The 23,286-nt window shown below is 38.7% G+C and overlaps 1 protein-coding gene across 6 annotated transcripts in view; it reads right to left on the minus strand.

Moving 5' to 3' along the window:
• The window catches only part of LOC121597521 (1-phosphatidylinositol 3-phosphate 5-kinase), a 69,526-nt gene that overhangs the window by 33,140 nt on the left and 13,100 nt on the right, over positions 1 to 23,286 (minus strand). For all 6 annotated transcript variants that reach the window (XM_041923342.1, XM_041923340.1, XM_041923337.1 and 3 more), the window contains one exon: positions 13,090 to 13,354. In XM_041923342.1, the coding sequence (XP_041779276.1) occupies positions 13,090 to 13,354 (265 nt within the window). The remainder of the gene's footprint in view (positions 1 to 13,089; positions 13,355 to 23,286) is intronic.

Below are 23,286 nucleotides of genomic sequence, written 5' to 3' on the forward strand. Positions count from 1 at the left end.
GATAACAAATGTAGTGATCTGTTCAACCTCGTTCTTGTTTACACAGGGGTTTAACACTCGTTAGTGGCAATGCTACGTGATATACGTAGCGGTAATGACAGAAACTGCTCCAATTGCTGGAAGCTATGTGAGTGTTGGGTTTCGGCAACTCGACAAACCTCTTTTGCATATCAAGTCTACCGTTCTGCTAAGCCTGCGTCAGCTGGCCGTGGATGGCCTCCACAACCTATTGAAGGCATCGTCCTCGATGGCGCGTCGTTGTCACGATGCAAACCGGCTGACCAGTTTGCATATTAGTATACGCACTTGTACGACTTCACTGCGACGCAATGTGCATGGGTGCAACAAAATCGCATTGATGCAGCAGTAATGCACAGGACTACTTCCTTCCACCATCGTCGTTTCCATACTTACGCTCTCCAAATGTCAATCCACATCTAACGCCTAACGAGGGTCGGGTCGACGGAAGACACGTCGCCTTACTTTCGAGGTAACATATTAATTTATTTATTTATGCAACTTTACTACAGACAGCGGGCAGGAAAGGGCACTTTTCACCTCCGTCCTCTTTGCGTGCACTTCAAGTACTCGACTCTCAATGGTCTCGAATTGTAAAGCCAGCTCATTCAACTTGGCAAACTAACCAACCATCCAAACCAATAAACGAACCACCAGAGCCATTCCGCCCCACAGCTTTCTCATTTGCAGACGGAACAACAAAGATCGATTTTCTGTTGTCAACGTAACATTGTTGCTGCAGAAGAAGGATTCTTCATTGCATTGCACAGCAGGGAAAGGATGGTCGGGTGTAAAAAAAGAATTATCTCAGATTAAGGAACTATCTGGTATTTCTTATAAAGTTAAATAGTTAGTTAAGAAAAGGCTGTAATATTATAACTCTATCATTTCAACTTCATAAGTTATGACTGGTCAAAGTTGAAAAGGCTGTCCCCCCCCCCCTCCATTTTCCATCTATTTTCGCATAAAGAGTTTAGTACTGATTATTTGTAGTAGGTGGTCGATTAATGTATCATTGGAAAGGAATTTTTATAAACTTTTATGAAAAATAAAACAAAAATATTACTTTGCTATTCTTGCACCGCTTTTTACTACAAACTGCAAACATCTCTATTATAAAATTCTAGTAAAGGCTGATCAGCGTTACTTTCCAGCGGTAGCTTGGATGTTTTTTGCTTACTTTACATCCATAGAATGGCAACCACATCGTCTATAGAAAACGCAACGCCGACTTAGTTTTCAGTGTTTTGAAAGGTATAGAGAAAAATGATACGAATTACAGTCAGAATTTAATAATTGAACGTTTTTCCGTGGTCTTCTACGACATTTAAGTAAAGTTTTCCAATAAGTAGTCCAAAGAACTTTTCAGCAATCCTCAAAATCAGAAGATAGGTGGCATACTTTAGGTGGCCGCCACTATAAATGCGAATGTAAGAAAACGTAGCGAAAACATTCATACGAAAAAGTAACTGAAACAAATAACCTTTTTTTAGGAGTGACGGGTCCTGCCGGCCTACACAGGCTTCCGATAATTAGTATATCTTAGCCTGATAGTCAATCCTTGCTTAGGGCGACGGTCCATGTAATCCATGTCCATGTTGTTAAGACGTCCGAGTACAGCGGGACCCCTCGATGCAACAAGAAATAAAAATAGGAAAACTGAACTGGATGGTTCCATTAGTGAGTCAGATTCAGGTTACTATTCAGGTACCGAAATATAAAAGGGAGCAGTATCAGGGCTCGGAATCAGGATCAGTTTCGTGACTGATATGGAATCTTAACCAATTCAAGGATCAGTATGGGGCTCAGTTCCAGTACCGGAAGTTATATGTTGCAGGATCTGCATGGGGTCAGGATCAGTACCAATACCGTTATGGTTTCAGTGTGTGGGTTCGGGATCCATTCCAAGGCCGGTACGGTTTTTGGAGCCGTTATACCGGTATATATACAATTTCAATACCGGTAGGGTAAATGTACCAATAGTAGTGCAATTTGTAGGGGTACAGATGTGCTTTAATAGATTTAAATTGTCAGGAAGGTAAATTTATGAATATTTTGCTACATAGCAATTGGGGTCCGTTGTTATCTTCGTAATCACAACCATTTTTACCATCAAATACAACAAATTTACGAAAGAAATATATTTTTATGACGACTTCGTTGTACCTGTAATGGTGTTATCGTTCATATAGTTGTCGTATTTTGTAACTACAGTGTTGGTAAATTGGGCCGATCTGGTGGTACAGTCGTCAACTCGAACGACTTAACAACATGCCCGTCATGGGTTCAAGCCGTGCCCCCATACGTAGGACTGACTATCCTGCTATGGTAACAATAAGTCACTGAAAGCCAAGCCCACTTCACCAGTGAGTACAGGCAGGCCTTGACCGCCAGCGGTTGTTGTGCCAAAAAGAAGAAGAAGAGAAGTGTTGGTAAATAAATATATCTCAAAAATTGTGTATAATATACATGGAACTTAGTTTTGAAGCTGTTTTCATATGAATAGTAAGAAATGCGTCCATAAGAAATCATTCTTACATAAATTGATCGTAAAAACTGTATGAATTTGAGTGATGAAAATATTGACTAAACAACTGTATAACGACTGTTGTACCCAAGCTGTGAAAAGTGTGCTTGATTCGAAGTCGATTTTTCAATAACATTTCATGAAAGTTATGTCAAAACAATAATAATTGCGTTGTTATGTTGTCATTTAAAGCGTTAACAAAAATATGAGTTTCGTTATGAAATCCTAATGATTTTGGGAGAATGTTGACACATTTCAAAAAATATGGGATTTTTCTGTCACTGTATTGGAATGGCCCAATTTAACTTTTATAGCCTTTTCAAAAGACCAGATAACATTTAACAATGACATAAATAACTTAATTGCTCTTAAGTTATCGTATCAAGCGCATTTAAGAGACATACCACCAGTATTGGTACTATCACCACTATAGGTTTACGTTTACCCTATAGGGTCAAGATATATTTCAGATGGGTATGGGAATGGGATCAACTTCACAACCGGTATGGTATCAATATATGTTAAAGAACCGGTATGGTATCAGGATATGTTAAAGGACCAGTAAGGGGTAAGGATCAGTTCCAGAATCAGGTTCATGACTAATTATAACACCTATGCGGAAATGGAATCAGTTCTAGCACAAGAATAAATTATATAAAATTTCAGGTTCAACATGGGTTAGGGATTAGTCCCAGAATCGGTATGAATAATAAATCATTTTCTCCTAATGAAACTTGGTATAAAACTTGGAATTAAAAACCACATGGAATTTGCGTTGTCTTTTAAGAAATCCGTTGCACGCAGGTTATTATACTATATAACCAGGTTAGTGAGCCGGTCTCATGGTACAGTCGTCAACTCGTACGACTTAACAACATGCCCGTCATGGGTTCAAGCCCCAAATAGACCGTGCCGCCATACGTAGGACTGACTATCCTGCTATGGGGGGAAATCAATAAGTCACTGAAAGCCAACCCCACAAGTGTGTTGGCAGGCCTTGACCGGCATCGGTTGTTGAGCCAAAAAAAAAAAAAAAAAAAAAAAAAAACCAGGTTAGTATACTATATATATATACATCACAGAAATTATCTTGCATAACATAACCCTGTAACCGGGCCAAATTAACAAGTTTACACTAAAAACAATATTTTTCAACTTTGGTAATGAATTTGAAAACTGTATACTTTTGTACATCTTCCGTTTTGTCTAAACCTCATTTTAATTGTATTCAACATGCTGTCAAAAATTCAGACTTATCATTTAACCTCAAATGAGAAAAAATGCATTCAAACATGTTTGGAGCGCGGGCCTCTACAGGGTGCGCTATACATAAATCGTTCGCCTGCACTACCGCACAAACAACAGAGCGCCCTGTACTTGGCATTGCGGCGTGTTCGGAATTTAAGCACTTTTTGAAAAACGACAGTATTTTGTACATACCTGCCATTTCGTTACAACATATCCTGAAACCGTAACATATTTTTTGTATCCGCGTAAGGTTTAAGCGTTATTGACGTATCCGTATTATACGTATCTTCATAAAATGAACTAACCGGCTTAGGCCTGCGATACTGGCGCTAAGCGGAGTTGCAAACATTGTGTTCAACTTAGATCAATCAATTGACTATATTGGTTCAAATTGACTATTCAAATAAGATGTACTATTTAAAAATGTCGACCGAGATAAAGTAGTTACCTAAAACATTGTTTTCGTTTCCTTTTTAAGTAACAAATTGTTTAAGATACAAGCACTTGGAAAATTTATGACACTTATTTTTTTAACCACTAAATTATTGGCGGTTCTAATATTGTTTTGGATATTTGAAACATTGTTTTATTAAAAACAATACAATAGTGCTCAAATATTAACTGAAGTAGATTTTTATTGAATCACTAGCTGGCCCGACAAACTGAGTTATTCCGAAAAAAAACTAAAATATTCCATTATTCCTTTTTTACTTGGGATATTTCTATCGTGCTCATTGTCGATAGGGGATCTCAAGATCCGATCATCGAGTGTAAACCGCCAGCCACCTTACACCAAGTGTCAAAGTGCTGCATACAACACAACAACAATCCTGCTCTTTGTATGGGAGTTAGACAATCATTATTAAATTAATTTTAGTGTAATATTTGAACGATTTTTATATCTTAAAACCTATTCTCATACCACCATAAGGTATGTGCAAAGTTTCGTTGAAAATGATCCAGCCGTTTCGGAGGTTGCTGGCAACAAACACCGTGACACGAGATTTATATATATATATAGATAGATAGATATTATTAATCACTAAACAGGTAAAACATATAATTGAATATAATCTGCAATGCTAAGCACAGGTATAGTTAGTGAGGAAAGCTATAGTAACGAACCCACTATGAATGTATTTATAAATACAAATGTATGTATCAAAATGTTTTTTTTCCAAAATATATCCACTACTACCACTAACCATATCCAATACTACCACTAAAATTATATGTAATGTAAATGATATGTAAAATGATCGTAATTAGCACAAACATGATTTATGACCGCGGTTTGTTCGAGACCGCCCCATATTGCATTGTTGCCCCAGTTCCTACACATATTTGTTGAACTTCTTGTAACGTAAGAAAATCATTTTTACGTGAACGACTTCGATAAGAATGTCCCTTTTCTTACAATATCACTAAAAAACAGTTCCCTTTGGATGGCAGTCCATGGTAGGTAGAAAAAAGGTTCAATTTCGATCTTTAAAAGACACCAGCAAAATTAATCTGATTACATGGAGCTACACAACGCGATTCGGATCTGCTACTTAACTCCGACAATCACTGATATTAAACTGATATTGAACTCATACCTGTCGTGAAACTTATCTCGGTATCGGTCCAAGAACAGTATCTGTACTAATCCAAGTCACAGAACGAATCAAGAACGTATTCAATCCAGTAACTGATTCCGCTTGCTTGCTTGATCAAATGGTTATTGTTGATCAAAGATTATTTAATGCAACATCTTTACTAGATCGAGGCCTGAACTTAGTCACTACAGGTGTTGATTATCGGTGACATCGGAGATTTATGTACGGGACGCAACGTCACATTTTAACAAAGCTGAGGTGCATTACTATTATTTAAAAAAATAAATAAAATAAAGTAAACTTAACTTTAGCGATATACATTCGTTACCCGATTGAATAATTTACAGTATACATAATATTAACGTTTGTCTGACCAAAACATGAACCTCGAATGGTGCGTTTGAACTTTGAAATATGATTCGTAGAGTAGATTTCAATACGATTCCTTTTTTGTCAATATGACCTATTTTGGGTCGGTCTGGTGGTACAGTCGTCAACTCGTACGACGTAACAACATGCCCGTCATGGGTTCAAGTCCCGAATAGACCGTGCCCCCATACGTAGGACTGACTATCCTGCTATGGTAACAATAAGTCACTGAAAGCCAAGCTCACTTCATTAGTGGGGTACTGGCAGGCCTTGACCGACAGCGGTTGTTGTGCCAAAGAAGTAGAAGAAGACCTATTTTAAATATTGTTTTCTCAGCTATTTCTTAATATTTTCGGAGCAACTAGTAAGATGGCTGTGAAGTTTGTTTACACATTTGGCCTTTTAACATTTATCTAAAGACCGGAATGCAAAAAAACCGTGCCTTTCCATCGCCTTTTACCTTCAAGAGCATCAACTATTGTCAACTAAAGCCCACACGTTTGCTTCAACGCAAATATAGCATGATCGGATGGTTTGTAAATAAATTCAAAAGTGCAAAAACATTGATAGATCACCTGTGTGACGTGTTTGTGTATACTAGAAGGATGAAATGATATTTATTTTTGCGTAGGATCCAACCATCAAAATTACTAGCATTGATGTCATGATTTACAGTATACTTCTTTACTTTTCTTCTCTTCGCTACCAAAAATAGCCCACTTACCAACTCGTCTGAGCCTTGGATGAATAAAATCGCCTTTCTACATGAGGTATTGTGAGGGTATTACATATGGGTGTATATGTTTCAAGCATTTTTTTAAACATACACACTACACAAACGAGCTTGCAATATGTAGAAAGCCTTCGGCAAAGAGTACAAATGTTCAGGCACAGCAACTTCAACAGACTGCAGTATCAACAGGAGTGAATGAAAGCTCATCCAATGAATACGGTCATTCGACAGAAAACCGTCTGCATAGCATGTGCCTTCCATCTCTTTCGATTAACCTCGGATTGGGGTTCGCCAGATGAGATCAGAATATTACGCATAGGATCGGCTCTACTAAGGTTAGCAGCCGACCTGCTACGCGATGAATGGCAAAAGCTTGAAATATTAAAGCATGATGCAGCAATTGCACTTTACCTTGAGACCAACGACATTTCCCCTTCTTAGCGTGTATCTTTCCTCTTCCCAGTACAACCCTGTTCCTTAGCTGTTGTGACTGTTAAGTAAGCTGATATCGATATCGGTTGTGACCAAACTACTCTTTCCTACTCATTGTACTGCTTTTCTTCAAACACGTTCACCTTGTATGGAAAAGAGGTAAGATAAAAGAAATCTACAATAATCGTAACAATATTTCTACATACACTTAACTCTTCTCTTTGGCCTATCATTTGTTAGCATAATATAATCCACTCTAAACGAGGAATGAAAATCCCATTGAATTTTATTAACACTAAATTATTTGAAGATCATTATGCCACTTTTTATCAGGATATCAGTATGATAGAAAATGATATTCAATAATATAGTAAAACTTTCCACTTAAAATATAACTATAATAAAAAATAGAATATATGCTATAAAATTGCAGCAATGATACCTATTCTCGTAATCATAAGTAGAGTAAGAGATAATACATTTCCTGCTCTGCTTAATGGTCAATTATTAGCGCAATGCTTTCGTTATTCCCATACATACTTAATAGATGCACATGCTGCACATGTCAGCCCATGCAGCAGGGCGCGGTATAGCGGGCATCACTTTTAAAAAAATAGTTATGACCAGTATCAGTGGTCATCGGTTTTACTTTGCACCATTTGCACAAGCAACCAGCTAGATAAAATGACGTTTAAAGGTTTTATGGTTCATAGCACGAATCATTGCCATTTTTATAGTAAAGGTATCATGAATTTTGCTCATGTTTGTACCTGAATAAATGCATAATGCATTCGATGCTCCTTACATTTACTCAATGTGTTTACGCGCCTTAACTAGCTATTAAATGGCAGGCTTTCTAAGGCAATCAAGATGAGCGGGAGAAGCTTTTCCGTTATGAATCAAATAAGATATCCATTTTTCTTAACAGGTTCTCAACCCAAAGCATGCACGCACACAACAAAATGATAATTATATCTAAGCCACCAAGAAATTAATTTTACAAAAAACATCTAATTAATTTTCTCTTTTTGTCCCGAAATCGCATTCCCCTGTAATTGTATTTCCTGCATTTCATCTTATTATTTATCTCGACTTGTTTCCATTCCAGAATGTACATAGTGACGGATCAAATACATTATTCATGATTTTATGTCATCCTCTTCACTAGACCGCAGCTAAAGCGGAAGTTCATTTTTCTAAACCAATTCACCCGAAGAACATTGATTGGCCTAAAGATTTAAACCAAGGGGATCATGTGACCAGTCTTCATGATTCAACAACGTGTATTAAAAATGTCTCTTCCCGCATTCAAAACCTATCAATTGGTATGTTGGCTCTTGTTAACCTGTCGTGGTATTTGGATCACATATAAGATCAATCTTCTTCTTCTTGTGGCACAATAAACGTTGTCGGTCAAGGCCTGTCAGAACTACTAGTGAGCTTGGCTTTCAGTGACTTATTGATTACCTATAGCAGGATAGTATGGGGGCACGGTCCAGTCGGGGCTCCAATATATCAATACGATCATTAAAATAAAGGAACTATCGTAACAATAACCAACTGTTTGGTTAACAAACTCATAAACATGTTTTTATAACAAAACGTTCTCATGAAATGTATTGCAATACTACACCTTTATATCGTGACCGATGTAACTAATGAAAAAGCAGTCGTATCCGTAGGAAGCCCATGAAAGAAAAATGCGTTGTGGTTAGATCTTCACTAACAAATCGTACGATCAAACAACACACACCAGAAGCCCGCACCGCGAACCGCAACGAGCGTACCGCAGCAGATAACGGTGTTTTATGAATGAAACTACTTTTTCCCTTCATAAGCTATCTCGTCGCGTATAGAGTTATTTTTTCTTCTCCCGCTTTTCGTCCAATGAATGACCGGACGGATTCGTTGGCTTAATATGAATGAACAAACCCTACCCACAAGTGACGCGCGCGAATGTACAAACGAACGTACGGAATTGGATGGATGGATGGATGGATGGATGGATGGCTGGTTGGTTGGATGGGATGAATGAAAGGAAAAAGACCTGCCGCAACACACAGAAACAACAACAAAAGCAGCAACAACAAATACGACCGTCGCAACAACAAAGAGCAATCGAAACATTCACGTACATGCACCGTTGTGTTTAGTTGGCTGGGCCCAGCTCTCGCTACCTTCCCAATCATTTCTTCTCACTAGTGTGCACCCACACGATTCCTGCTGTTTCAACCAACCCGTTGTCTCCATTGCATTTCAACTGTTGTATGTCATCGTTTGTGTAGCTCTCTTATTTAAGCTAGTTGGTTCATTTCTATTATCAATCAGTACAGTACGCCAAGTATATCCCAATATGGGTACGACGCTTCATTAGCGAAATCAAACATGCATGTATGCTACACTCGTTCAAAATAAAAATAAAAACAATTTTGCCGTTAATTATATAGTTATTTTTCCAAACATGATCATCTATCCTTTCTCTCCTTGATCATCTTTTATTGGAACAGCTAGCAACCCTTGTGAGGTCACTTTAATCACGATCGCTTAATACTGTTTGCAGCGCTTGAAATTACTAGACATGTGGTGGTCATCTATAACCTTTGCACGTATCCATATTATATCCCAGACAGTGACACTCATTTCAAACCAACAAAACAAAGTCAACTGCATTCCACAAATAGCAACTGCATAATCCTGCACTGTATGTGTGGGTGGTGGTGTCCGTCAATGGGAAGGCGTTAGACATGGCCTATTGCCAGGGGTCTAGGCGAATGTATAAACAAGCTAATCATAACAAAGCTACAACAACGTATCGATCGTGCAGCAGCAATGCCAGCAAAAAAAAGTACGATGCAGTTGGCTCTTGACACTGACCTACCCCAACAAGACTCTATTTGTTTCAATTAAATGAAGTACCGTTTTTGGGCTGGAAGTCCGCAGTTTGTTCAGAGCACATGGAATACACGATTGACTGAATGAGATTGTGGAGAATACTTTAAATGTTTTAATTTATTTGTACGTGTTTAACATACTAGTGCAAAATTATACGTGTTATGAATCATCTAAGCTATATAACATAACAAGAACGAGTGAATCGGCATATTATTTGCAAAATTTCGAAGATGATCGTTTAAGTGTGTTCATATTTGGCAGACTTTGTGAACGCACTATAGGCAGTCTAGTTTTCACTTCTCTTGAACTTCCTATATCTTGGGTAGATCAGAGTCTCTACAGGAGTAAAAGAATAACTGCAGCATATTCACTGGTATCTTGTTATGATCATAAGGTAAGACAATTTTCAACCGCCACTTTTATAGCGGAGCATTTCGAAGTGGGGGAAAAATAAATTAATTTTGCAACATTGTTGCCTTCTCTATCATACCGAGGATGATGTCTAACCAGCTGATTGGACGTGCAGATGCCGCGGCAAGATGCATTGAAGGGAAACCATAATATTTATGCATTTATTTACCCACCCAGACGATAGTGTGTCTTCTTAGGGTATACGGTACTGCCCACAAATTGCCGGAAGGAGTTAGTAGGTGGTAACCGGATTCGCGTACCGCCACCTTAAACCGTGGTGTAATATACCACAAACAATCATGCATGCCTTCCTATGCTTGCACTTTCCGATGCAACCCACATGCCAAATCTACATACTGTCTTCATTAAACTCTCACTGCAGGGCACATACTACCTTCAAGAATGGTACTGTAAATTATCCACCAACATTGTGGCCAACTTATTTTCTGTTCACAATATTTCAATGCTACAATACATATTAGGCATTTTATATTTTATGTTTTTTTTTATTATATTAAAACTTTGCGCGTCATATTCATTTACATTCAAAACACATTGGCCGTTCTTGTACAATGTTAAAAATTATAGCTTTGTAGATATATATTGTTGCATAAATATTTGTGTGGCCATGTCAAACAACGTCTGATTGCACTGTGACCTACATCCGTATAAATGCGTATGTAGCAGTGGACAGGCTCGAGTACATCACTAGTCATCGAGTGGACTAGAATTACTTATACAATGCCTATCTCTGTCTACTCATAACTTTGCTTTTCATTTCTGCTATCTGTTATAGATTTAGTAGCTAACTTGTTTGGGAGCTCAAGGATCAAGTCGATTCTCTTTAGTTTACAGTATTTAAAATAATACTCAACACAAAACAACGAAACCACAATACACGCACACCTACCGCAGTGCCCTTTTTGATGCTTGTAGTATCAACATTAGAGACGGAGAATTTCTTTGCAAAATTTACAAATGATATTATTCATAATATGAAAGAAAAGGAAAGAAAGTGTTAGAAAGTGTTTCAATTGAAATAATAGAAATCAAGATGTACGCTTTACTAAGTGGCCCATTTCCAAATGAACCAAGCATGCAATACTTTAATCCAGATTGCTACCTTTTTAACATTGTTGCAGAAAAGATTGTAGTATTGTGATTGTGTACAGCAAGTGTTATGTATAACACATAGCATACATGCCGATTAAATGGATTTGTTATGTATTATAGAATAAAACAAAGCTTATTTTCTTCTACAGCATGTAGAACCAACGAACCTTCAGAGCAATTGTGATTGTTAATTTAAAATTGTAAACACCAACCCGATTTATAGTGCCTTCTACATTGATTATTACATTTACTATCAACTATCTGCAAAGCTATTCTTTAAACAACAGTTGGCTAGATTAGCAAGAGGAACTTCAATTTGCTCATTTGCTTTTTCACAGACAATTCGTACATGTGTTGTAGCTGACTTGAATCTATGATCCAATATTGTAGACAATGTTATCGAAGATGTTCTATACTTACAGACATAAGCATTACCAGTAGTATCGTTGAAAATCTCTATTAACCACTTCCTGCAAGCATAGATTGTACTGTTTTTGACATGTTGAAGTACTGATCACAACATTGTCGATATTTCAATAGCTATAGGGAACACGGAGAGTCAATCTCGCACTGCTACTAGTATGAAGCTGCATGCTGTATCGTGTCATAAGTTATCGTACCGTGATGGGGAATAATTGTGGTGAAGTTTGCATGGTATGCAGCGGCTGAGCTCCCTCCTCCATCGAAGGGCTGTTTCTACTGTAGCAAGGGCATTGGGAAGGAGCTGATACAGGGTCAGCCGTCATAAGACCCGCCATCAACTTTAGCGGTTCATTTTTCTCTGTCTACGACTCTCTTTCTCCCTCGCAGTGTCCATCCTATGGCGAATGGAGGGCGGCATAAGACGCAAGGCATTAGTTTGTAACAATGTTGCAAATTAAATTGCGCTCAATTTGCTCACACCCTCATCTCTCTTCATGCGATATACGCAGCTCGCGGTGGTTATAAGAGGAAGGTGGAAAAGGGCAAAACGATGCACTTCACCAACTGGTTTCTTGCGCTTTGAGAGGCCGGTACGCGATAGCCCCATCATAATCGTCGGGGCAACCTACGACGGCTTCTAGGTCGCACAACTGCCTGCACCAACCATGGGCGACGACGTCTCAAAAGGCGGCTGTTTTTAGACTGCATAGGCGCAAGATTGATGCATCGAGTACCCATGTACAATCAGTCATTGACGGAATGTCACATATCACACGTCGAAACAAACACGTAAAACCTTTCGTCATGGTTTTTACGACCATTTACATTACATTTTAGCCTTGCAATATTGTGAATGAACTTTACTTAACTACATAACGCGAACGACCATGGATGCATAAGGAAATCAAACAAATTTGTCAACAAAAATTCACGAATAGTTAATAAGGTAAAGAAATGGCTGTAGGGATATTGATATTAACAGTGTAACCGTTTGCTAAATCAATCCAAAATAGTTACAAGCTCCCACACAATCTAACTTAGCCGTTTCACCCAGATTACTTAATCGAGCATGTTACTATTGATGTATCAAGACATCAATATGTGTAAATGATTGTCAGGGGTGTGTAATTTTTACGATCAGGTCTATAACTTTTCCATTCAGCACGAAACGTAAAGTACTACATTACTGCGTTCTAAAAGGGATGTCTAACCCAGAGCATTGGTACATAACTTCATACGCCTTTATTTGGCATGGATATAGCTTGAATTTTATTATTATAAAATTACCTTAGAAACAAATACGAATAGCAATATTTCAAACATACCTTGCTTAACTTTTCGCCCTCGTGGTGTGGTAGCATTTGTCGGAGACTCTGAAATCCGGCATTGATGCTCTGCATCCGACGTCTTTCGTTGCTGTTCGCGATTTCGCGACGCATTCGCTTTTCGTCCTTATCCATTGGTATATTGTTACCGTTGCTACTACTCGACGAAGAGCTATTTATGCCGTTATTGTTATTGTTGTTGCTGATGTTGTTATTGTTGTTATTTCCAGCACTGCCGTTTTCTTCACTTTTTAAGCGAACGTATCTGTGGGAATCAAATAGAGAATAATATTATGTACTTTTATTAGCAACAGTCCTGCCAAAAATGTATAAAACTGTTCTGCTTTTCAAAGAGGATACGTGAAAATAGGACTGAGACAAAAAATGATCTATCTAACTAATAATCTAAAAATAATAATATGGAATTACCAGAATACTTTAGGTTCATCTTTGCGAAGTCAATTCAATAACTAGAGTAAACAAAATAAAACGATCAAATCTCATTCTACGCATCATTTTTGCACAAGAAACTAACACATAAACAACGTATGATCTTTAGATGACCCAAATAGATTCATCCTCATGGTCAATTTTACTGGCAGAATGATTAGTGTATGACGGTGCAGCCGTTTTTTAGCTATTGTAAAATACGGCTATTTGTATCAAAATTTGTATTGAAGTCGACACACATACTATTATTAAAAATGATTATGGAGACGAGAAAGACTAAGATAAAATACTAGTCTGTCTGTGAATATTGGCACTATCACAGTGGCGACAGTCTCGTTCCTAGTCTACCTCCGTCTGTTACGTGCACTACATGATGCTACCGCTTATGACGGGTGTTAAACGAAAGTGTAAGCCTGTTGCGGCTGATATGCACACTACATGCATCAGACATTGCTATGCCGGTAGGTCTTCTGCATAAGACTGTCTCGTCACCGCCACGGACGTCTGCACAAGAAAATAGCTATTTTTACATTATCTTCACCTCGTGCACCCGGTCAATGTGTTGGTGGTCTGAAATTACCGATCACACGCTGTAACTAGTCAGAAATAGACTCCTATCCCCCGCTACCCCTACCTTGCGTCTTTTATACTTAGATTAAACGATTGTATACGTGTATGAGAGTCAGCCGCCAACATTGAGACTACTACTAGAGACGGCCCATCATGCGTATTTTTTTTTTAAACTTCTATTGGTTTGTAGCTGCCGGCCTGTGTGTTTGATGTGTACGTGTTTCGCGACACGCTTCGTCGAACTAAAATATACATACCCATTCTGTTCAACGCACATCTAAATGGGGTCTCTCTAAGCCGTACGGTGTAGTGTCACCATGTGAGTAGATGGCCGACACACGACCTTTACCACCAGACGATGATGGCTCAAAACGTTGTCAAATTTGACAGGTGTAGCTGACCTAGTTATGGCAATCTATTTTTTGTCGATCAGAAAAAAAGCCGGAAACATGATCTGTAAAAATACAGTTGCTTACGTAGCAAGGGTGTAGGAAAAGATACGCATATGTTATGTTCCTTTTAATATAGGATTCCATCACAACTTCATCACCCTATTCTTCCATTGTTAGCCTATAAAATTAAAATATTTACGGTACTTCTAACTCAACAAATATCATTTGTGATATTATTTATATATAGCATGGACGATATAAAACGTTTCAAACTTTTGAGGTAATATTTTTGTTTGTGTTGTTTATCATTATTATTTATTCCAATCAAGTTCAAGGGACTTAATGAAATGAATGAACACTACAAACCACAGCAATAAACATAATACAATGTCATAGCAATGTAATAACTTGCTATCGACTCATGTTCAATGACAGCTGCCAGTTGCAGTTTATCGTTTAAGGACCCTTTCACATAAACAAATATTTCATTCCAAGGATTAATGTACAGATACACACAGAAACACAGGACATTTGATAGGTTGCTTTCAGCTAGTGTCTCAATGGAAATAAAATAATGCCTAACAAAATTACCTGTCTCCTTCAAACGTTAGACAAACATCCGACTACCCAAATGCTTCACCGATAGAACTTTATTCCTCTCCAACTTTACGACTGCATAGTTTTATGCTTTATGGAAATCAGACTTATATTTACAGCCAAACCACTTGGCTAGAAAACAAATGGCTATGGACCGTAAACAATACGCCACGAACATGCGTACAAACTACCATTACTAGCGTAACAAAATGTTTCCGCACATTTTCTGTTGAATAGTTATCCATGGAGCGAAATCGAACACGCGTAAACTTTTCATATTTTTATGATATTGCTGTTTCATGTTGCTGTATATCCAGTGATTTGTTGATAGGTATCTAGTGATATGATAAAAATAATATGTTCTTTCAGTTAGATAACGATTTAAACAACTATGCAGTGCAGTGTTATTAACTTTTACAAAAATTAGTTTGTAATAGTTGTAGAAACAAATTAACAAACAAAGCTCAAACAGGCCAATACAGATCAATTTTTATATCCAGTTTTATGTAAGTTGATTAAAAACGTTTCTTCTTCACTTACGTATATACTCTAAGTGATATGTACAACAAACCAGCAATCGAATGCTCGTTATGTTTAGCATCGTTATGAGATAACCCATATACGTTGCGAGTAGCTGTAAAATGACGTTTTCTCATATCCGAAGACTGTGCTAATTTGTAACACATGAATGCACATTTGAAGTGAATTGAAAATAGTACCATAGAAAGCTTAGTTTATCTACTGAATAAGTAAGATTTGCTAAAGTAATTCATTATTATTGTAGTTGGGATGGTTGAACATGTCGTGCCATATTCGATTTCATTCTTCTGTTTGTATGAAATCATTTATCAATGTTAGAAAACATAGATAACGATAACCTTAAACTAGTTCTATTGATTTTATTTAGAATCACATTTTTTAAATTCGATTTTTGGGAATCATAAAAAATATGTGCAGTTTTCTAAAAACGAAAAACAACAAATATGCCTATTGCGCCGACAGGAACCGGAAGAAACAGTCCCCAATAGCGTCAAGGTCGAAATTCTATCTAAAGCTGTGCCTATGCCACAGTACTCAAAGCTGAGCAAAAATGTGGGGAACATTTGTAAGCGTGAGTGTGTTGCTAGTTGCTGTTGCGTGTGTCGCGCCCCAGCCAAATCATTTGGTGAAACGCAAAAAAAAAAAACATGTGAATCGAGCTCCGAGTCTCAAGGTTAGCCTACATTATTGCGAACTTTGGCGATAACGTCGCGGATACAACCAGGCGCTCAGTGTGTAGAGAACGGTCAAATCGACAGTGGGCCCGAGGGCGGAGAACATCCAAAAATTGAAACCAACACACGCTCACAGTCCCAGTCCGTTTAATCAACATGGCCACCAAAATGTTGGTGTTGTTGGGTGATGGTGTGCGAAAGAGAAACACCACACGAAAGGAATTTCGCGAATTATTGCATCTAATTCGGCTCAAATGCTCCCCGACCACGTTCACTCTCCCCCCCCCCCCCTCCCTTCATTCAAACTAGCAAAGAATGTTTGTTCGTGCGCCGTTAACGCGCCATCCACTGCTACGCACCGTCGCGTAGTTGTAAGGTGTAGTGAACTTCTTTTTTCTTGATTTGTGTCTCTTCTTTTGCTCGTTCCTCTCGATCCTGCGATGCAGATATTCACGCAGATGATCGCCACATAAAACTTGATACGTGCGAGCAACCGAGGATCGAACAACAAACGGCGGCGCAGTGGGCGACGAACGAAGGGATCCGGTTCTAGATGTCTGTAGTACACACACTATGTGGCCACACAGCACCAACATAGATATATGCGTATGTGTGCGTGCCATTTAAAGCCAATCTCTTTCACTCTCTATCTGCCCGTCTGTCAGACTTCGGAGGTGGTTGGGGTAGATTTAAATGGCCGTCTCACACCAAGGGTACGCGTCTCTTCGCGAATGCGGCAAACACGTTTGACCCCCCAGACAGCTAGCCCCTCTCGCTTTACGCCGGCTTCATGGGGAGCTCTCTGGATGGGGAGAAACTCTCGTAGCTCCACAACACACCATCATCAGCGGACACATTTTATAGGAGGTTGTTCTCAGACCGGTGCCTGTTCCGAAGGTTTCCGCGCCGCTATGTTCAATAGTCATGAGAAAGATTCCCACTCTCTCACACATCGTTTGGGTTTGCCGGTTCTTTCTCTCGTTCTATCACGCTGCAACTACCACCAAAACGCACAATCCCCCATCGTCGGAGTCATCATCGCGGGACAAGCGAAACTGCGGACGGGTGCGAGCAGACACAGCTGTGTTATGCGCAAAAATCGGCTGATTTGACCGTGCGCGCCAACGTTCACCTCCGGCAAAAAGGTTCAAGGTGAGAGAGAGACCAGCAGCGAGAAGCGTGACGCGACGAACCAGTACATAGCTCTCAACACGAGAGTAGATGTGCCGTGAAACGAGGGAATGAGATACTGCGCGCCAACTGGTAACATATCGTCGTGCCCGTACGAACAGCCGTCCCATGTGCTCCGGCAAACTTCTTGGTTAGTCCCATTTAGCGTGGTCAGCATGGTTCATATACTTTGCCATAGGCCTTCCTACACCCACAGAGATCTCTTTCGGATACCTCTACTTCTCTCGCATTGCTTTGTTCCAGTTAGCAAATCTGCCATTGTATGAGTATGTGAGGTTTGCCTACTTTGCGCTTCTCTTACAGCAGAACTTTATTACATTAGGTGCGTCTTTCTTGATTGAGATATACTGATCACTATCGAGACAGTTCGCCGAATTCATTGCCATTTTTTCAGTTTAATCAGACGCAAATATAAATCACTCACATGATTCTCACCTCGTTCGATTCACTTCGTAGTCCATTGATAAAAACTCGCAAATCAAACCAATATTGACAATTCCATGTTTTTGTAAGAAGAATATGATCTTGAAATTATTACAATCCTTCTTTCATCCTCGATCATAATCATTGGGACCGAAACTTCAATTGCGCTTGGCAAATAATAGCCCTAAATAAATTAAACTTCCAAGCAGTCATTGTAATTCAACATCATAAGTTGAAAAAAACTGGTATACTAAATTTATTATGATTCAACAACAACTGAATGTATAAGCTGTAAAACCTCACAAATCTAAAAAGTTCAAGTATACAAAGTAGATATAAACAATAATTGCTCAATAATATTTATAACAACGATTTATAGTAAAACTTATATCATTAATTAATTACAACAGCCAAAGTCGTAACAACTCTAGTTTAAATTAAAAAAACTGCAATAGCAAAATCTAGCGCACAACTTAACTTTTTTACTATTTTATATCAATCTATCATCATATCATTTTCATTTGGATATAACCATATATTTGGCCATATATCTGATCTTCCTTTAATTGCTATTTTCATCATATTTCACTAAAGGGCCTGATTGCATCGCGAAAAGAGGTCCTGGACAACAAAATCGAAACAAATACAAACAGGCTTCCAGCTCCCCTATATTTTCAAGCAATCTCCTCACAATAAAACAAAAAACTCACACCCAAGGATAACCAGTCATATGAAAACAAGAAGGGAATGAAAAGCAAAAATTGGTCAGTTATAGGTTCGAAAAGGAAAAACGGAAAATTCAAGTTGGGGCAAGAGAACACATGGAACAAGAGCTTGCCGCCGAAGGGACCACTGAGGTTTAAAGAGCTATTTTATACACTGTAAAACGAGTTGTCCTTCGAATATGCTTCTTCATATTTCTGTATGTAGTAATCTGCGATGCAGAAACGTATTAGTTAATATCAAACAAAAAGGGTATAAATAAAATGATTCAACAATAAAAACGAACGACAATGGGAAGATATGTACGAGGATGATGTATATGCAAGAATATTAATTTTATTTGTTTTTTTAAATTTTAATTAATTAAAAAGAAGCAAAAACAAGTACACACATCCATCATTATTGTACTAAAACCAACAAAAGTAACTCAACAAAATATCATCATTTTATTGCACGCGTTAACATATGACCCTTGTTTTAACTGGCAAGATAAAATTAAAAACCATACAATACTGTGGGTGGCAAACAGCAAAGTCCATTCGACCAGACGATATGCTCCAGAAACTTTTACACCAGTTTATTATACGTCTCCCAGTGCCCCACCCCGCCATTTTTGCTGCAATGGAGGCGCAACAACGAACATAAAGCAGATAACTATTTCCTTTAACTCTTTACCGGTTAGGGTCGGTCCCTTTTTATCCCCTAACAGCTTGAGTCAGTAGCAGTCAGAGAAACGGCGCACAGGGAATCCGCGGAAAGAAAAGGTGCATCACGATGCACATCACACAACCCACCCGATATACACTTCATCATTCGTTTACTAGTCACCAACGTAGTCACAAGACGTAGTCTTCATCATACGTCGCTGCTTACCACCTTGCGTCTTTACCACCACTATGCTCAAGGTAAACCATTCATTGCACCAGCAGCGCACAGAAACCCAGCGAATAGAACGAGAGAGCCATTGAACCAATCGGGAGACCGAGGTGAACATAGTACAATTTCTGTCGAGTAAAAGTTTTTGTTTTTGTAAATATCTTAATGCAAAGTGTCTCAGTTTACCGCAATCTGGATAGATTAATACATGCTTGAAATGTATCCCAAATGTTGATCTGCTCCAAACGAATATTAAACGTATAACAAATATTCGTGATATAATAATTGAAATAAAGTACTTGGTTCGATAACAATAATTATACAATTATTCCCAGAATACTAAAATGCTGATTAAATGGCAAATCAAGGCATTCATCGTCAATGGAAGCATTTATATTAACAACTGGTTGGAAATATACGTCGGATTCAGATGAGACTTTACATGGCTGGAAGATAAATGTTAATGCAACTGTGGCTTCCCATTTCACCATACTAGCTCACTGATGCAATCACCAAAACGACGGGACGAGCGGAAGACAGTGGATAGAAAGACAGACAAGCAGGCAGCGTCGGACAGTCGACAGACAACGAACCGATGAAAAGATGGTCCGAAGACTGCAGCAATAATGTACTATGCATAGGTTCCGATTCGTTTGTCCAATGATTATGTTTTTCCTTTCACTCGCTCGCACAAGTATTCTACTATAGAGGCGCAAGCAAGGTGGTAGAGTTCAGGATGTGTTCAAAAGTTGACCAACCGCTAACGCCAGGGACGATGGGTGAGCGATGCGAAGAGCTCCATTAAGGCAGACTATGACGGCCGTCACTGTAACCAACCACCGATCTCTCCTCAGTTCAACTGCAACCAACGACACATGCATACACACATACATACACACACACACACACACACACACACACACACACACACACACACACAGATATGATATGCACATCCGATACTGCAGAGCAAAAGTAACCTCAACCCGCTTAAAACCCCCACCACAGTCGAGAGAATCGTCGTAAAAACGGGAGTAGTACAACAGCAATACTGCTGTATACAGCTGCAACGCCCGACAAATATGCCCTGTCTCTTTTTTATCCATTCGAAATCGTTCGCCACGCGCATGTCCGCGACGAAATGCATTTCACGAAGTGCAGCAGACATTCGCTTCCTCTTGCCCATCCCTTAGTCAAACTACCTACTACTTACTCAACCCACATACGGTTTGGGGCGATAAACGCTACGGGCCGCACACTAGCGCAGACAGATCACCCGAGTCGAAAGGGTGGAAGGTTGGCTGGCAGGCTGGCTGGTTGGCTGGCTGGCTGGCTGACTGGCTGGCTGGCTGGATTGCTGCCTGGCTGGATGGTCGGTCAGTTAAAAGCAGACATGCAATTTTTACGCTCTGGTGTCCCCCCTTCATCTCAGACCGCCTTACCTCTTCCCAATGAATCATCAACGATGCAAGTGCGGGTGAACGAGCCAAAGAACATACTAAATATGTATTGCAGTCTGCATTTCGGGGAGAGCTGCTTCACTCTACAACGAATGTATATGAACATGCATAGCTATATACGTATATGAGCACTTATGTGCGTTTGCGCGTGTTGATGACCTACTTTTACACCGGTAGTAGATGAGCGCGCGTCCCTTGCCCGGCGTTTTTGCCGTTTCATCTGGGGTCTGAGACGTCTTTTGAGTTTGCATTGAACAGTCTCTTTTGCACCCTCTGTGTTGGAGGAACAAAAGTACTGCTTACATTATCGTATGTAGCTACAATTGTCGCCTTAATATTCTGCTCGTGCAAGAACATTTAAACCTTTGAATAATACTGTTAAATATAAACTTCAAAATGTACAAAAAATACCTTTCCATTTACAATCAATGCCAATTGAGGAAAAGAAACATATACAATCCACATAAAATAAACTAGTATGATAATATGAAATAATAAACATGAAATGTATTAAATATGAGTTTTTATACATTAAATTCATATACAACAATATTTACAAACAAATAAAATTAATCAAATGGCGTTGGCGTGGTTTTAGACAAATTTCACTCAAAAATATTCGATTGTATGTACTAAAAACATTCGACATGTACTAAAAACAAAGAATATAATCTTCACAAGCTCGAACTATTGTTCCATTTATTTCAATAAAAAGATTTTAAATACCATTGATATAAACGTCAAAAGCTGCTGAATAAACGGCACAACCCTATATCTTACTGCAACCATTCTTGAGAGATTACTTTATTCCCATAGGACAAACGCAACAGACGATATCGTCCACCGAAATTGTCTCTCCGTGATTCGCGAAGTGGCAAAATAGGATCGCATTGCTTTTGCCAATCTAAAAATTACCACAGAAACAAGCAATAAAAAAAACAAACAGAAACAAACACGGGCAGAAAATGGTAACGTTAATTCAACAAGTATCTTCTTAGCGCAGACGGAAGATTCACTTCCTGTACTAATGACAGAATTTGCAATGGGAGGTGGTGAAAGATTGGGAACAGCATTCGACAAATAGGCCATGGCAAAATTTAGCACTAATATCAATAGAAGCACGGTTCACGAAGGAATCAACCCCACTTCCACTCAGGGTAGCGGTGTACTATGCCTGTAGGTGCCGGCAGAATGGTTGGAGTTTCCGTGTTGCTTCCTCAAGGCTGAATCAGTTTAAAGATAGCATCGCTTGAGGCAGTCGTTTACATACACGCGGTAAAAGTTTTCTTGAGCAGACGGCAACGAATACAGTAGACTATGCCCGTGAAGCAAGAATGAGTGTAGCGAGAAATAACATCCCAGTGGGCAAAAATCTAAAGAAAGCAAAGTCGGATTGAAGCAACTGCCATTTAGTGTTGATCCAAGCTGTAATAAAAATGAACAATCAAAACACGTATAAAGTCAAGAGCACGCAAGTGGATAGAGTAAATTCCTGTTTGATTTGGTTAAAAAATCTACCAGAAACGTTTAGGGCATGAAAAGAATACAGAATAGAATACTAATTAATAAGATTATAATTAAACGTATGAAATATTCATTTTTAATAAATGACCAGAACATTCTTTACATGTTTTACTAACATTTTGTTATACATTTAAAACTGAAAGAGAATAAAAAACAATGCATATAAGTTTGCTATCTACCACTTTCGACCCAAAACTGAAATCTTTCATGGGAATAAAAACTATACGCTAAAACTAATCAAGATTGAAACTGTAGTAGTGGGATGGTTAAGGCAGAAAACATAAAACTTGTATTATTCACACGATTAATTATGCAATTTAAATTACCATTGCAAATTGCCTTTTCTTTTTTTTTAGGAAGTATTTGTGGATTACGTGCAATTACGGTCATCGTTTAATTGTGTGATTTGCTGCACAAACAATACCTCCTCAGCCTGCTAGACACAACAAATTTACTTATAGATATTAAACAAAAAAGAAAATAATCTTGAAAATAACCAACGTAGTACTACAAACCATCGATACATCCTAGCGACAACGGCTATTTTCGTATCCACTACGATGTCGCTTCCGTCTTCTCATACCACTGTGCAGGTGTAACGCAGTCTACTTGTTCATACTGAAGAAAATATTGCCGACTTGTGACTCAGACCTTCGGCAAGTCGAGCTCCTCACATCGATTTTTATTTGTTGGAAAGTGCCTCAAACATGGCCGATTATGTTTACACACAACACACATCGAACAGCGCACAATCCTGTGCTACTGAACTATTTTAAC

Source organism: Anopheles merus, chromosome 3R, assembly GCF_017562075.2.
Source record: "Anopheles merus strain MAF chromosome 3R, AmerM5.1, whole genome shotgun sequence".
Taxonomy (NCBI): domain Eukaryota; kingdom Metazoa; phylum Arthropoda; class Insecta; order Diptera; family Culicidae; genus Anopheles; species Anopheles merus.